The sequence below is a fragment of the Mus musculus genome, chromosome 15 (genome assembly GCF_000001635.26).
Source record: "Mus musculus strain C57BL/6J chromosome 15, GRCm38.p6 C57BL/6J".
NCBI lineage: Eukaryota > Metazoa > Chordata > Mammalia > Rodentia > Muridae > Mus > Mus musculus.
This window is the reverse complement of record NC_000081.6, coordinates 6,735,825-6,749,761: the sequence shown is the minus strand read 5'-3', so window position 1 is coordinate 6,749,761 and position 13,937 is coordinate 6,735,825. Positions and strand designations below refer to the sequence as shown.

The following is a 13,937-nucleotide window of genomic DNA, read 5'->3' as shown; positions in this document are numbered from 1 at the left end:
ACACAAAATCATGTGGATGAAGATTTACATTTTACAACCAGAAAGCTTGGATCATACCTAATCCTCCGCCAAAACCAACTCTAAAGGCTGACAAGCTTCCTGCAGACAACTTCTACTCAACCCTGAAAAGACAAAGCTGAGGAGCCTCATTGTCCATCACGCCATCTCCACTGGGAACATGGTCAGCCCTAGCTGTGGGGCAGCAGGAGCCCTGCAGGGCTGACAGAGATGTACTTGAAGGCAGGTAAGTGGCCAAAGGAGGGAAGGACAGGATTATGAGCTTAGACATCTGTATCAATGCTCTCACCAAAGCACTGGACAGGCTCTATGCTGTGCAAAGGCAGGATTAGGCTCTAATGGGCCCAGTAAAAGCCTACTCTGAGAAGCACAAGAACAGAGCAGAGATGCAGGAAATAATTAACTAAGAAAGATTCTCCAGCTGGGGCTGGCCAAGGAGGAGGCTCTGTTAAATGATCGCAGTTCTAGCTTTAGACTCCGAATCGCTGCTACTTTGAACATTAGCAAAACCTAAACTAGTGAGCTGGAGAGATGGCTCAATGGTTAAGAGCACTGGCTGCTCTGTCATGAGTTCAATTCCCAGCAACCACATGGTGGCTCACAACCATCTATAATGAGATCTGATGCCCTCTTCTGGTGTGTCTGAAGACAGCAACAGTGTACTATATACTATATACTATATAGTATATATTAATATAAATAAATAAATCTAAAAAACAAACAAACAAACATCTAAACTAGTGCAGTAAGGCAAGACTCTTAAATAAAACTCTCCTCAAAGGAAAATGATAACATTATCCAGTGCCAGAAATCTTAAACATGAATGTTTGCCTAGTTTAGTTGTTATAAGCCATGTTTTAAAACAAATACCCAAAAGTCTCAAGAACTCCAAATTAAAAAAAAAAAAAATGACAACAGAAAAAAATACAGATGATTTACATATCAGAACTTCAAAAATAACTGATTTGGTATGTCTGTGAAAATAGAGATGGAAAAATAAAAGCAGAAACAAATTTTTAAAAAGATAATTCATAAGGCAATAACTGAAGCAAACATTAAAGAGGAGGACTTACTGGCAGGGCAGTCTGGAATAAAGTTAGGTAAGGAGTAATAAGCCTTGAACTATGACGACAACAGAACAAACAAACAAAGGAAGGTTAAAAACCCAGTAAGGGTGGGTTCAGATACATGGGTGCTGTAAGATGACCCAGCACAGTGACCTGAGCGCCATGGGAGGGTAAGATGCAGCATATAAAACCCTGTAGAGGGCACTGACTGAGAGTAAGGAACAGGTAGAAGACACGGACAGACATACACTCACTGACAATAGCTAGCCGATGGGGCTGGAGATGGCCTCATGGTTAAGAGCTGTTGCTATCTTGTAGAGGGCCCAGGTTCAATTCCTAGCACCCACACAGTGGTTCACAGCCATTAGTAACTCTAGTTCCAGAAGATCTGATTTTTTCTGACCAATTCAGGCACCAGGCAGGTACACGGTGCATATATATACATGCAGACAAAATACTCATATACATAGTTAATAAATATCTCTTTTAAAAAAAGAAAAATTACTAGTATCAAATTAACCTTAAGACAGCAGATTAAAATAGAGATGTTCATGAACAAGTAAAAGATGAAAAATTCACCTTTTATAGGCCTGTGCTACAATAAACAGTACAAGATCTGCCAAATAAATAGCACTCCAAGGAAGCATGAGGTGCAAACACGGGCAGGCAAATGTCGCCTGTAAACACTGAATGGGCTCAGTAACACTTGTGGAGTTAAGAAGCAGGTGAGGGTTAGGTCGGCACAACCCACCCAGCACAACAGTGCAGAAGGCACAGTCCACTCCTCTGCCATAGCAGGAATGGAGGACTCCAACACAGCAGGAGTCCAGGAATCAGGTCCAGCCTGAGCTACTTGAGACCTTGTCTTGAAAACACAAGCTGTAACAAAACCACAAGAAAAGAAAATGCAAAGAACAAATGAGACAAAAAACGCCCATGTCGTAAGGTGAGAAGCTTGAATTTATTTATGTGACGGGAGCTGTGCAGCAGGAGAGTGTCTGACGGATGCTACAGGACCAGACAAGGACAGAAGGAAGCAGCACCCAGACAGACCTCTCCAAGACACCAAAGTCAAGCCTTAGTGAGTCCCAAACAGACACACACCAACACAGAAAACTCAACAGTGCTGTATCAACCAAGCAAAGTAAGCCACAATTAAAACAAACAAAACCCACCCCTGTAAGGTTCATGGTCTAGTTGTAACCACCTAGGGGAAATACTAACACAAGTCACAAGTTTTACATAGTATCTTTACATAGTACCCAAAGCAGAAGTATGTATTAGCAGAACTAAAAACTAAATACCAATGTGTTCAGTCTATTTAGAAATGAGAAGCCATCATGAATGAATGAATTGACTTCAAAAATACAAGTGAGGGCCATAGTTTACTAACAGCTACGCAAAGTCAAGCCAGTGGAGTACTTGGCACCTTCCACGCGAACGAGGGACGTCCGGATGCAGTGCAGTTCTCGAGAAGCAGAGGACTGAAGCAAGACTAAGGCTAAGGGTCCTGGAGGTGAGTCCTCAGGAGTTCACAAGCATGGGAGGCCCACGGACTCCATAGACTGGGGAAACTATAGGGATTTACCAAGGCTGCTGTAAAAGAAGACAGTACGTCCTATTATCTATATATTAGTAGCTAAAAATCAGAAGAAAAAATAATGGCACTGCCTCCACTACAATGTCTAAAGAGGGTGAGACAGGAGAATCAGTAAGCCTGAAGCCAGCCTGGAATTTGTAGCAGAAACCCTGTCAAAACAAAGTAATACAACAACAGGAATAAATAAATTAACCCACAACAAACAACTGTTGTGGATAGCCCTGGGGCTAACTGTATTTGATGTTAATTCCATTCTCTTGTGAGGGGTTGTGAACAAGGAATGAGTCAGCACTCAGGTAATTTCCTGTAAACCTGCTTCCCACCTTAATTTGTAAAATAAAGGAGAGCTGATGATTAGGCAGATAAAAGGGAAGGTGGAGTGGAAGGTGGGAGAGAGAGGAAGGAGAAAATGAGAGAGAGGACGCAGAGGAGGAAGAAGAAGAGCCGGAGGAGAAGCACATGGCCTGAAGAAACTGCAAGTTCTAAGGGGGTCTCACAAGCTGTGGAAGATGGTAGTGTAGCGGTAGATCTGCCCAATCTAGGCACACAGCATGTAATCATAGTAACTGTGTTGTGTTTTCATTGCCGGGCCTATTTGGGAGGAGATTTACCGCAACAAACAACAGAAGTCCCAAACCCAGTAAGTGTGACTAAAGCTCACCAAACAGTCACGGCATCTAAATGATCAGTGCCGTGTCTTAAGAAAAAACCTGCGGCCCCAACACATAGTCAGCAGAGGACTGCCTGGTCAGGCCTCAGTGAGAGAAGATGCATCTAACCCTTGAGGCCCCAGGGAGAGAGGAGGCCTGGTGGGGTGGGGGTGGGATGGGGGTGGGGACATCCTTTTGGACACTGGGGTGAGGAAGGTATGGGATAGGGAGTGGATGGGGGATGAAGTCCAGACTGTAAAAAGGGATTAAAGAATAAAAATACATTTTACAAAGAGAGAGGGATGCCGACCACAATCACATAGCTAAGCACACATGCATCAGGTTCCAACATCTCCTTCTCTATGCCTGCTTCTAAGAAGTGAGCACCTCACAGACTTACACAAGATTGCAGGGCAGATTCATTCAAAATAGCTCAACACTGAAAACTATCCTGAATGAACAGATTCAAGCATGTCCTAAGCATAAGACCAAATACTTCATAGCAAAAATAAAATTTAAAAACAGATATGATCAATGTGGAAGAACCTTACAGATGATGAGAAAACAATAAATGTATACTTACATATGTCGATTATACACATTAATTAACATGTAATGTGAAATGCAAAGACAGGAAAACAAATCTCTAAGGAGAAAACTATTTACAATTGCTTGAAAGTATAAAGGGAGTCCCTCCTTTGCTAAAAACACCATTAGTCTTGGTCTTACTTGATCATGCACCTTTGCAAAATTAAGCTTTACACCAAAAATCTGTACAGGTTTGGCTGGATGCTAAACACAAAACTTTAAAGGCATAAGAAAGACAGGCACGTCTCAGAACATTACCTAGCTATTAAATAGTCCACTTTCAGTTTTAGCACCTTCTGGAGAATACTGGAATCTTGGATGAGATAGCGCAGCGCTCGCAACCCGGCTGCTCTTACTTCTTTTGCCTCATTTAATAAAGCTAAGCGCAAACTGTAGGAAAACAAAAACGTTCTGTTACACAGGCTTCAAAGACACCACAGTTCAGCAGAGGTTACTTTGCCCCCATGTGAAATGCTTGGGACGAGAAGTAGTTCTGATTTCTTGTATTTTTAGACTGAAACTACTTTCAAGACTATTTCAAACTGAGTATCTCTTACTTGAAAATCTAGACCCCCCAACCTTGTGAATGCTTGAGATGGCTCTAACAAAGTCTCGGATTTTGGAGCATTTCAGATTTTTCATACTTTAGGATTTACTCCCATATCAAGTTCTTTCATGGCTAAGGTATCCCAAACTTTTTGTTATATACAATTAATTCTATTTAAGAAAAGTCAACCAAACAAAAAATACTACAAAGTAAAGAATTGTATTTGGTGATGTCTTTATTCTGTGCTTCCTCTGAATAGTCACACTAATCCAGCCAATTGGGAGTTTTACTCATCTTCTGGCAGATTGTGTAAATGGAAGAAGAAATCCTATAGTCTTTTCAAACTGTATCTTTAGATGTTTCTACAATGTATCCTTTATTTGCATGTATGCTTCCACATGTCTCAAAGGATAATTAGTTTAATTCAATAACAAGATAGTTAACAGTAGTTAGTAAACACATACTACTATATTAATGTTTACTCCCAAGAACATCCAAAAGTGGCACTGAAACTGCTTGATCAATTACCTATTAGCCTACAACAAGTTTGTAATAGATACATTCTTTCTTAGGGAAAATCTAGGGTTTTTTTTTTGTTGTTGTTGTTGTTGTTCTAACGTTTCCTGGAAAGAATGAGACATTCAGTCTGCAAATTTAATATTTAATTACAATTTTTGGAGAAGTTCGTGTAATTCTGGATATTTAGGTTTAGTTCTTTGTACCCAGCAGTACAAAATCTGAGCTAATGCTCACACAGCCAAGTTACTGACTGCTCCTTTCAGCCAAACACTGTGTCTACAGAACCAGGCATGTGCTGCAGGCACCCTAGCTCGGACTTAAATTGTTATAATAGAAATTACTAAAATAAGGGATGGGAGAAAAAACTGAACTACACTTACCAAATTATGATGTCTTCATAATTAAAGCCCAGTTTTTCTTCACTATGGCCAATATCGCAAAGAAGCTGTTAGAAGAAACACAGAAATACCTTACATATGAGTTTAGATTTATATGCTTGTCTATGCACAATTTTGGGCTGAAAAATGGAACCTTTTTCTTTAATGAATTTCTAAAAAAAAAAAAATCTGTAATCGTGTAATAAAAATACACTGCATTATTTCTATCATCTAAAGTTTTACTTAACCACAACTTTAGACTGACCTCTTCCCTCGACTTTTTGAACTGCCTGTCTTTTGTCTTCTGCTGAGTTTCTGTCCCACCGTCTTGCGTCTTAGTGTTGCTGTCTAGCCACCACTCCCACGGTCCCTGCTTTTACAAGCACTGCAGATGGTCTACAGACAGCCCGTCTATCCCTGACCCTGCTTACTCTTATCTTCACTCTCCCTCCGTCCTCCCAGTGTTATTCAGGATGCTTAAGATAGCACTGCTGTTAACTGTTTATTTTTTCAACCCACACACAGTTAATAATAGCTGATATTCACACCGTTTTCCCCTTATCGTTCTTCCCTAATGTCACAGTTCCCCCACTGGTCACACTGGTGACATTGTTTGCTCATGTTGTGATCTTACTTTTGCCTAGGTTTACAGTTGTTTTTTGTTTGGAAGTGATTTTATTTTCGTTTTTAAAGCAATTTTGGTGAACACACTGAATTTTAGTTTAACTGCTAATTTCTTCCTAAAGTTTCAGGGCACTTGGTTGCTCAGAGTCTAGCATAAATCTTGCTGTCTGCTCTTTCAAAACATGTCTTTCCTCACATTCTTTCAGCCATTTTCTTCCTCATCATTGGCTACTTTGATTTGTTCAGCTGTGATTTCCTTTGCATCCACTTTGTGTAAAATAAATAATACCTTGGGAATCTCTGGTTTTGAACATTTTATCAATTTTTTAAAACATTCCATATATTATCTCTTCAAAATCACTTTGTCCAAATCTCTTCTCTTCTGCTGGCAAAAGGTATATGCATTTTCATTAAATCATCTTTTCTTCTCTATTTTCTCTGATTTCAACTGTTCCTTATTTTCTACTGACGTCCTCTCCTACTGTCTGAACCTTCTCTCCTATACCAGTGGTTCACAGAGGCCATAGATCAGGTAACCTGCAGATCAGACATTTACATTAGGATTCGCCACAGCAAAATTACAATTATCAAGTAGAAACAATAATTTTAAGGCTGAGGTCACACAACAACATGAGGAACATGAGGAACTGTGAGAACCACTGCACTAACACATCTAGGGATTTTTAAATTTTAGATAACGTATTTTTCTTAAATTAAAACTTTCTAAGATTCTAGTGAAAACCCTTCCTTTTTCACCCATTTTCTCCACAGTTCTATTTCTTTGCTACTTACATGGTTACTCATGGTGCAAACTGATATAGACGCTAGCGTCTTTGAGGCTCTTTTTAGTAGTTGTATTCCTTTGCTCTGACCATGCCATCAGCCCTGTGCTTTGCTGGCTCCTGTGCTCTTAGCAGACTGGCATTTTTCCGACGTGAGCTCAGCCTTCTCTCTGGCACTGACAGAAAGAACTGCCACCCTCTGGACCCGCCTCACCACTAAGGCTTCAACTGAAAGCTTGTTAGTAACAGCCCTAGTCTCCAGGATAATACATTGTATTTGTCTTATAAAAATACTACTAAGTTCTATGTCAAATTCTCTGCCTAGCTTAGGCGTTAAGGATCCCATCCGAGCTAGCCCCAGGATTCAACAGATCCATGAAGGGGATCTCTGGCCCCGCCTTTCTTATCCTTCAACTCCAGCCCTCTCTCCTCAGACAACTCATAGCCATGCACGTTCTGTGCTTCAAGTCAGCTGAGTATTCCCGGAGAATGAGAGACGGACGCCCACTTCACAGGAGCCTTTCTCTACACCTCTGGCCTCCGTACTTCTGGATGGTCAAGTAGTTTGCTGTCTTCAAACAACACTCTCTACTTGTTTTTAACTCTGGGTTTGTTTGGGGGTTGTTTTTTTTTTTTGGGGGGGGGGGGGAATGGAGTTCTCTGGGTAGAGCCAAAGAAAAACCCTAGCTGACTTTGGTATTTGTCACTGTGAAAAGAAGAGACCCTAAAGAGCAAACTCACAAGTTTACTATCCTCTTGGTAACACATGTGCACATAAATACAAATATACGTACAGCAGTAAGCTTTAACGTGGTTTTAAGATCATATCAAACACTCTGTATGTTAAAAAGTGAAGTAAGTGTGTGTGTTGTGTGTGTATGTGTATGATATACCTAAAATTGAAAGTAACATATCAGTCACAAATATGTGCGTGCTGGTAGCACATCTGCAATTCCAGTCATTGGGAGGCAGATAGGGGCTAGAGTAAGTGCCAGAGGCCAGCTTGGGCTACATGAGACTCTATTTTCAAGAAGGAAAAAAAAAAACAAAAAAAAAAAAACAGACGATGAACTATAGCATATATGATAGAAAAACTAAGACTCCTTTTTAGTTTGCCAGAGTATCAGAACATACACAACAGAGATGTACTTTTTCATGATTTGCAGACCTAAAGTCCAGATGTGGGCAGAAATCTGTCTTGGAAAGGGCTTTCCCTTTAGCTTGTAGATGGCTATACTTGTATCTTCAAATGATCTCTCCTCTGCACATATCTGTGTCCTCATCTCTTTTAAGGACAGTAGTCATACTGCATTAGATCCGCCCATAGCTTTTCTAGTAGCCTTAATCCCCAAATACACTTCTATTTTTAAGTTCCTAAGGGCTAGAACTTCAAACATTTGGGGAGAACAAAATTGAGAACTCTAATTCAGCCAGCCAAGTTAGTACAGATGCTTATAATATAAAATGGAGAAAAACTGTATAGTAAAAAACAAAATTTTTCAAGGCAAAGATTATACAAGAAATTTACTGAGGAAATAAATAAAATTGACAAATAAATATAACATAAAACCGTGTTTCCTAAAACCTAAAAAATAGATCTAAAAATTCCACTTAAAATTGAAGTACCATATACGATTTACTGTTGGAAGTATAAGCTAGAAATACTTCACCAAATTTGGAAAAAGCATCAGAAACAAAATCTACCTTTGTAGATTTATAGATTTATAAGCATTACACTTACACTATTAGTTTATAATACTAAATAACTGTTCTTCTTTCATCTAGGACTTCTCTCTGCAACAGATGCAGATCACTACAGAAAACCACTATGGATCAAAATGCCTGTTCCCAGCGGACGCATCTACAACACAACTCCTGCACCCAAGGCTCAGAGGTGGAAAGATTATAAGAGCTAAAAGAACAGGTAGGTAGTTTGCTGTAAGATTTTTCCTCCTAGGAACACAAGAGAAAGTACCCCGAGGAAGTCTGACAAAAATGGCTGGCTAGACATGACCTGAACAAGGAAGACACCCACTATGCCTTGGAGGAAGACAGAAGCTCAGGAGGCCTCATCCCCAGACAAAGAACTGTGCAACTAAGGAATGCAACGAAAGTGGAAAATCGGTCTTCCCCAGGAAAAGCATAACTGTTTCTGCAATAGCAAATGGTCGGTCATCCCTGAAGGCTGGATGGGGCAGTAACTTAGGGCTAGAGGGATGACTGCGCAGTTAGAACACTGGCTGGTGTAGCAGAGGAGCTGGGCTCAGTTCCCAGCATCATGGCAGCTCCTAACTGTCTGTACTCCAGCTCCAGGGGTCCGATGCCCACTTCTGGCTATCTGCAGGACAAAGTACCCACAGGACGTACTGACATATATTTGTGCAAACACTCATGCACATAAAATAAGTAAATCTAAAACAAAAAGAGAGAAAAAGAGAGACCCAGTGATGCACTGTCAACGTGAATTGTTTGCCTGAAATTAGAACCCAACATTTCATCATCATAACTATGTAAGAAACTAACTTCTTTTCATTTTAGTCAAGTTACCTTAGGTTTGTTAAATTTGCTGCCTACTGAAAATAAAGTTAATACCAATCAATACCATTAGAAAGCTATAGTCCTGTCATAAACATGTCAATTGTATAAGCAAAGTAAATGTTGAAGACAGAAATCTTCAAATAGGCTAAGGTTGCTACGTCACTGGTTCACCTGCTTATAAAACTCCACACTCATCCGTGTCGGATAATGTGACTTCCTCACATAATCACACTCACAAAATCACACTCACATAATCACACTCACAAAAGGCTACTTCTAAAAATGTCAGAACGAATTTGCAAATCATCTCTAAAGAATATTTTTCCTTTAAAAAATATTTATTTAAATTTTCATTTTTATTACTTCTAATCATGTGTAGGTATACGGGTCTGCTTGTGAATACATAGGGTGCCTTCAGAGGCCAGAGGCTCCAGCTACCTTGGAGCTGGAGTTACAGGGGGTTATGGGCATCAGTGTTGGGAACTAAACCCTGGTCCTCTGGAAGAGCAGCACATGTTCTTAACAAAGGCATTTCTCCAGCCCTGAATTTTCTTATTAACAAAGCCAATTTTAAAATATATAATAATAAATTAGAACTAGGGTTAAATAAATATTTGTCCTATTTATAAGAACACAGAATAACCCAAATTTTAAAAAATTTTCGCACATAGGAGAATTCTACAGCATGGTCTTAAAGGACAATTATTTGTTTGCTTACTGTATGAGAGGGGTTTGCCTACATATAGATGTATGCCCCACGTCCATGCCTAGTGCCTGTAGCAGCCAGAAGAGGGTATATGATCCACCAGAAATGGAGTTACAGGAGGTTGTCTGCTTACATGGGGTGCTGGGAGTCAAACTTGAGTCCTCCGGACGAGCCAGTGTTCTTAACCATTGAGCCATCTGTGGTGGTTTGAATGAGATGTCCCCCATAAATCTCAGGCATCTGAATACCTGGCCCCCAATTGGTGGTTGGTTGGGGAGGATTAGGAGCCTTGGTAGAGGAGGTATGTCACTGTGGGTGGACTTTGAGGTTTCAAATGCCTGTGGGCTCTCAGCTGCTGCTCCAGTCAACATGTCTGCTGTTTGCTGCCATGCTGCTCTGGTGCCCTGCCAGAGAGATACACTCTACCTTTACAGAGGATAGAGTCACATCCCTCTGTAACTCTAAGCCCCAAAGCTCTTTCTTCTGTAAGTTGCTGTGGCCACACTGTTTTATCAGAGCAATAGGGGTATCTAACAGGCCTTACTTATTTACTGTTTCGCAGGGCTGGACCCAGAGCCTATTCATGCTAGGCAACAGTTATTCTTTGTCACTGCTTCCTACTCTTTAACTCTGTGAGACAAGGTCTGACTAAAGAGCTCAGACAGGCCCCTGAATTTCAACTACGTGTATATGTCTTATTTATGTGTGTGTGTGTGTGTGTGTGTGTGCGCGCGCGCGTGCGCGCGCACGTGCACCACCAGCAAGAGTGTAAGTCAGAGGACGGCTTGCAGAAGTCGTCTCTTCCATCACGGGGTCCTGGTATTAAACTCGGGCCATCAGGCTTGGCAGCCACTCTTTTACCACCAAGTCTCTCGCTAGCTCAAGTCCTTGAACTTGAGATCCTTTGGCTCAGCCTTGAAAGTAGCTGGGACAACAGACTATACCACAAGGCCTCACTCTTAGAAGGTAATTTATACATACATACAGAACACAGAGGTGGGCATTTAAAAAACATGGAATGGTATATTTAGAAAAGCAAAGCGTTCTATACTGCAATGTGAAAAAATGCAAACTGCAAATCAACATATACATAGATGGATATAGACACACACAAACCTGTATTTATACACACTGATATCTTAAACTCATCTAAAAACACTTTGTATATACATAATAAATTACAAATAAAACTGAGCACTTTATAAAACACTTTATTTAGTTCATTTAATTCTTATAATGTAAACAAAACAAACAAAAGACACTCACATAAACATATTTACCCAATGTTTGTTACTACAAAACTAAGTACCTTCTAGCCCATAAGCTCTGCATTATGGTAGAGTGAGTACTTTGGAGGGGGAAGGGTAGCAAATGAGAGAAGTTCACTTTTTACTGTGACATCTATGCCATTTTCATGTAACTACCTCACATAGACACCCTTTAAATTAAAAAAAAAAAAAAAGCAAATAAAGATGCTTTCAAAGCTTTAAAATGTTTAAAATGAAAAGGGCCTAAGTCTCCGTCTTTAGAAAGCAGGTCGTTAGACTGCAAACATGCTGTCTGTTGTCAAAATCGAACAGCAGAATTATATTCATCATCAGTCTGCCGTACACTCTGCTCTGTCTAGTGCAATGATGGCAGAGGACAAGCATGCTGTGTGGCAGGTTGGCAACTGATTAAAAGATCATAGCACTCATCTGCTTGCTTCATGGCTCAGGAGGAGGTTTTAGGAAAGTTCACCCTATACATTACCACAATTAACACCAACGCTACACTTACACTTTACAGTAAAGCAAATGCTAGTTACAATGAAATCCCATACTTAAAATGAAAACTCTTATCAATCTCACATTACAATCAGAAGTCTGGAACAAGCTAGATCTGGGATAAAGAGAAGCAGAAGAGTGGAAAGCCACAAAATATTTCATGGTCTGAGAAGCTTGGTTTAGACGGCTAGTGTTCTCTAGCTAAACTTCAGAAAGAGTGTGTGTTCTAGGGCAAACAGAAGAGAATTCCCAACTAGCTCTCATTCTTCTAGCATTATAATTATTACCTTTTCATCTTCTAGGCCAATCAACCTATTGGGTTTTTAAGAATGTCTACATTACACTAAGTAGGCACATGTACATGCAGATTTTATGGGTATGCCACCTCAATAAGTATTTCTTATACCCAGGCTCTAACAATATGGATTTCAGAGGCTTACTATTATTATAATCCAGTTCAGTATGTGCTTGTATGTGGTAAATTTTATTACAAAATCTACACACATTTATTTGGAGCTGCAGCAGATATTAAATAGAGACATCTTATCTCCTAAGGAACATCTGACTATTCTTAAGGAAATTTCTGCTCATCACAATTGAGGTGTGTTAAGTAAATGTTCCTGTCATATGGTGGGCAGAGTCAGAAACAAGGCTCAGCCTTCTTTCAAAACCATAACCTGTTCTGTTAAGTCAAGAGTGCTATACCCTGAAGAAACCTGATCTACCATCTATCGCTCAACAATTAAGCAGGCTTACCTTCTTAAGAGTTAGTGAAAACCTAGTAAACAGGTAAAAAGCATAAATCAAAATAAAATAAGCTTCAAATTGTCATGCAGTGTGCTATAGAGCTATCTTACAAGCCAGCACCGCGCTGCATCCAATGGTATTAACAGTACTGTGAAATTTCCCCAAGATTGGCCTCTATTAGTTGAGGTTACATTTAACTGAAACTTCAGGCTTCTCCTATATCATAGCCAAAGTAAATTTTATCAAGTCTACAGTTAATGGATTTATTTATGGGGCAGCTCTCTAGCCCATAACTGAGGAATTAACCCCTCTTACTGTAAGCATTCTCTACCAAGTCTGACTATCTGGCTTCCCAACCCACACGTACCTGAAGACAGCGAGCAAAAAGCCAGCACCAGGACCAGCAGCACAGGCAAAAGTTGATTTTACAATATGGCTTATAAGTACAAAATACACAAAGTCTCAAGACTTCACTACAGAAGTTACCACAGTCTCCATACAGGAGGAGGAGAGGACACATGAAGCTAAGAAGAATTAGGAAAGAAAGGAGGGCACAATGGGGCAGAGGGAAGAGCAGGGAGTGGGAGGTGGGCTGGGGGCACGGTTCAAGAGGGGAAGGAGAGCGAGCAAGAGAAAGGAGACAGTCCCAGAATACAAAACAAGAAGCACAGACCAAGTACAGGAAAAATAAGTGAAGTGCTATGAAAGAAATTTAGATAAAGCCAGGAAAGGAAAAAGAGGGAGGAGAATCAAGAAATGGATCCCCTTGCTCCAAGGCCTAGACACAGACAGAAAAAACAAAAAACCAAGACAGAGACAGGAGAAACACTGCTGCTCTAGGAATGAAGGCTTAGACCAACCCCAGCCCAAAAGTCTATCTTGGTACCATCCAATACCTGGTAGTGCCAGCCACAGCTGCTTATAGACACTAGAAACATCTTTAGCATGAACTGAGCCATTTATCAGTGTAAAATACTCGTATGAAAAGTTAAATGATACTTAATGCCGTATGCTTCATATAGCAATTTTAGGATAGTTTTGTGAAAGCCTCTCTTCCTGAGCTCACATGGATTGCTATTAGACAGCACTGTTCTAGAACGCTCTAGGACTTAGGCTGGTGCCACCATGTTGGCAACAGCAGTCAGAGCCATCTTACAGCCAACCCTAGTTTTCAAACTACACCAAGACAAGTAGAGCCACACACTGAGGTGAGCAAAAGCAGTTATGATAGTAGTTAGGCAGTGGCTTATTTGAGTTACATAAAGATCAACAAGATAAAATTGATATTTAATAAAAGGAAATAAAACCATAAAATACACCTCACTTGGGCTCTAATTTAGATGCCGATGATGGGAATAAACAATCAGGATAAAGGAAGAGAAATACAACAGGTCTCTGGGAATTATGT

At 40.2% G+C, this 13,937-nt stretch overlaps 1 protein-coding gene across 3 annotated transcripts in view; it reads right to left on the bottom strand.

Annotated features, from left to right (window-relative positions):
• Rictor (RPTOR independent companion of MTOR, complex 2) overlaps positions 1-13,937 on the bottom strand; it is a 92,053-nt gene that overhangs the window by 50,640 nt on the left and 27,476 nt on the right. For all 3 annotated transcript variants that reach the window (XM_006520003.1, XM_006520004.4, NM_030168.3), the window contains exons 4-5: positions 5,370-5,434; positions 4,182-4,313 (exon numbers count right to left, since the gene is read on the bottom strand). In XM_006520003.1, coding sequence (XP_006520066.1) covers positions 4,182-4,313; positions 5,370-5,434 — 197 coding nt within the window. The remainder of the gene's footprint in view (positions 1-4,181; positions 4,314-5,369; positions 5,435-13,937) is intronic.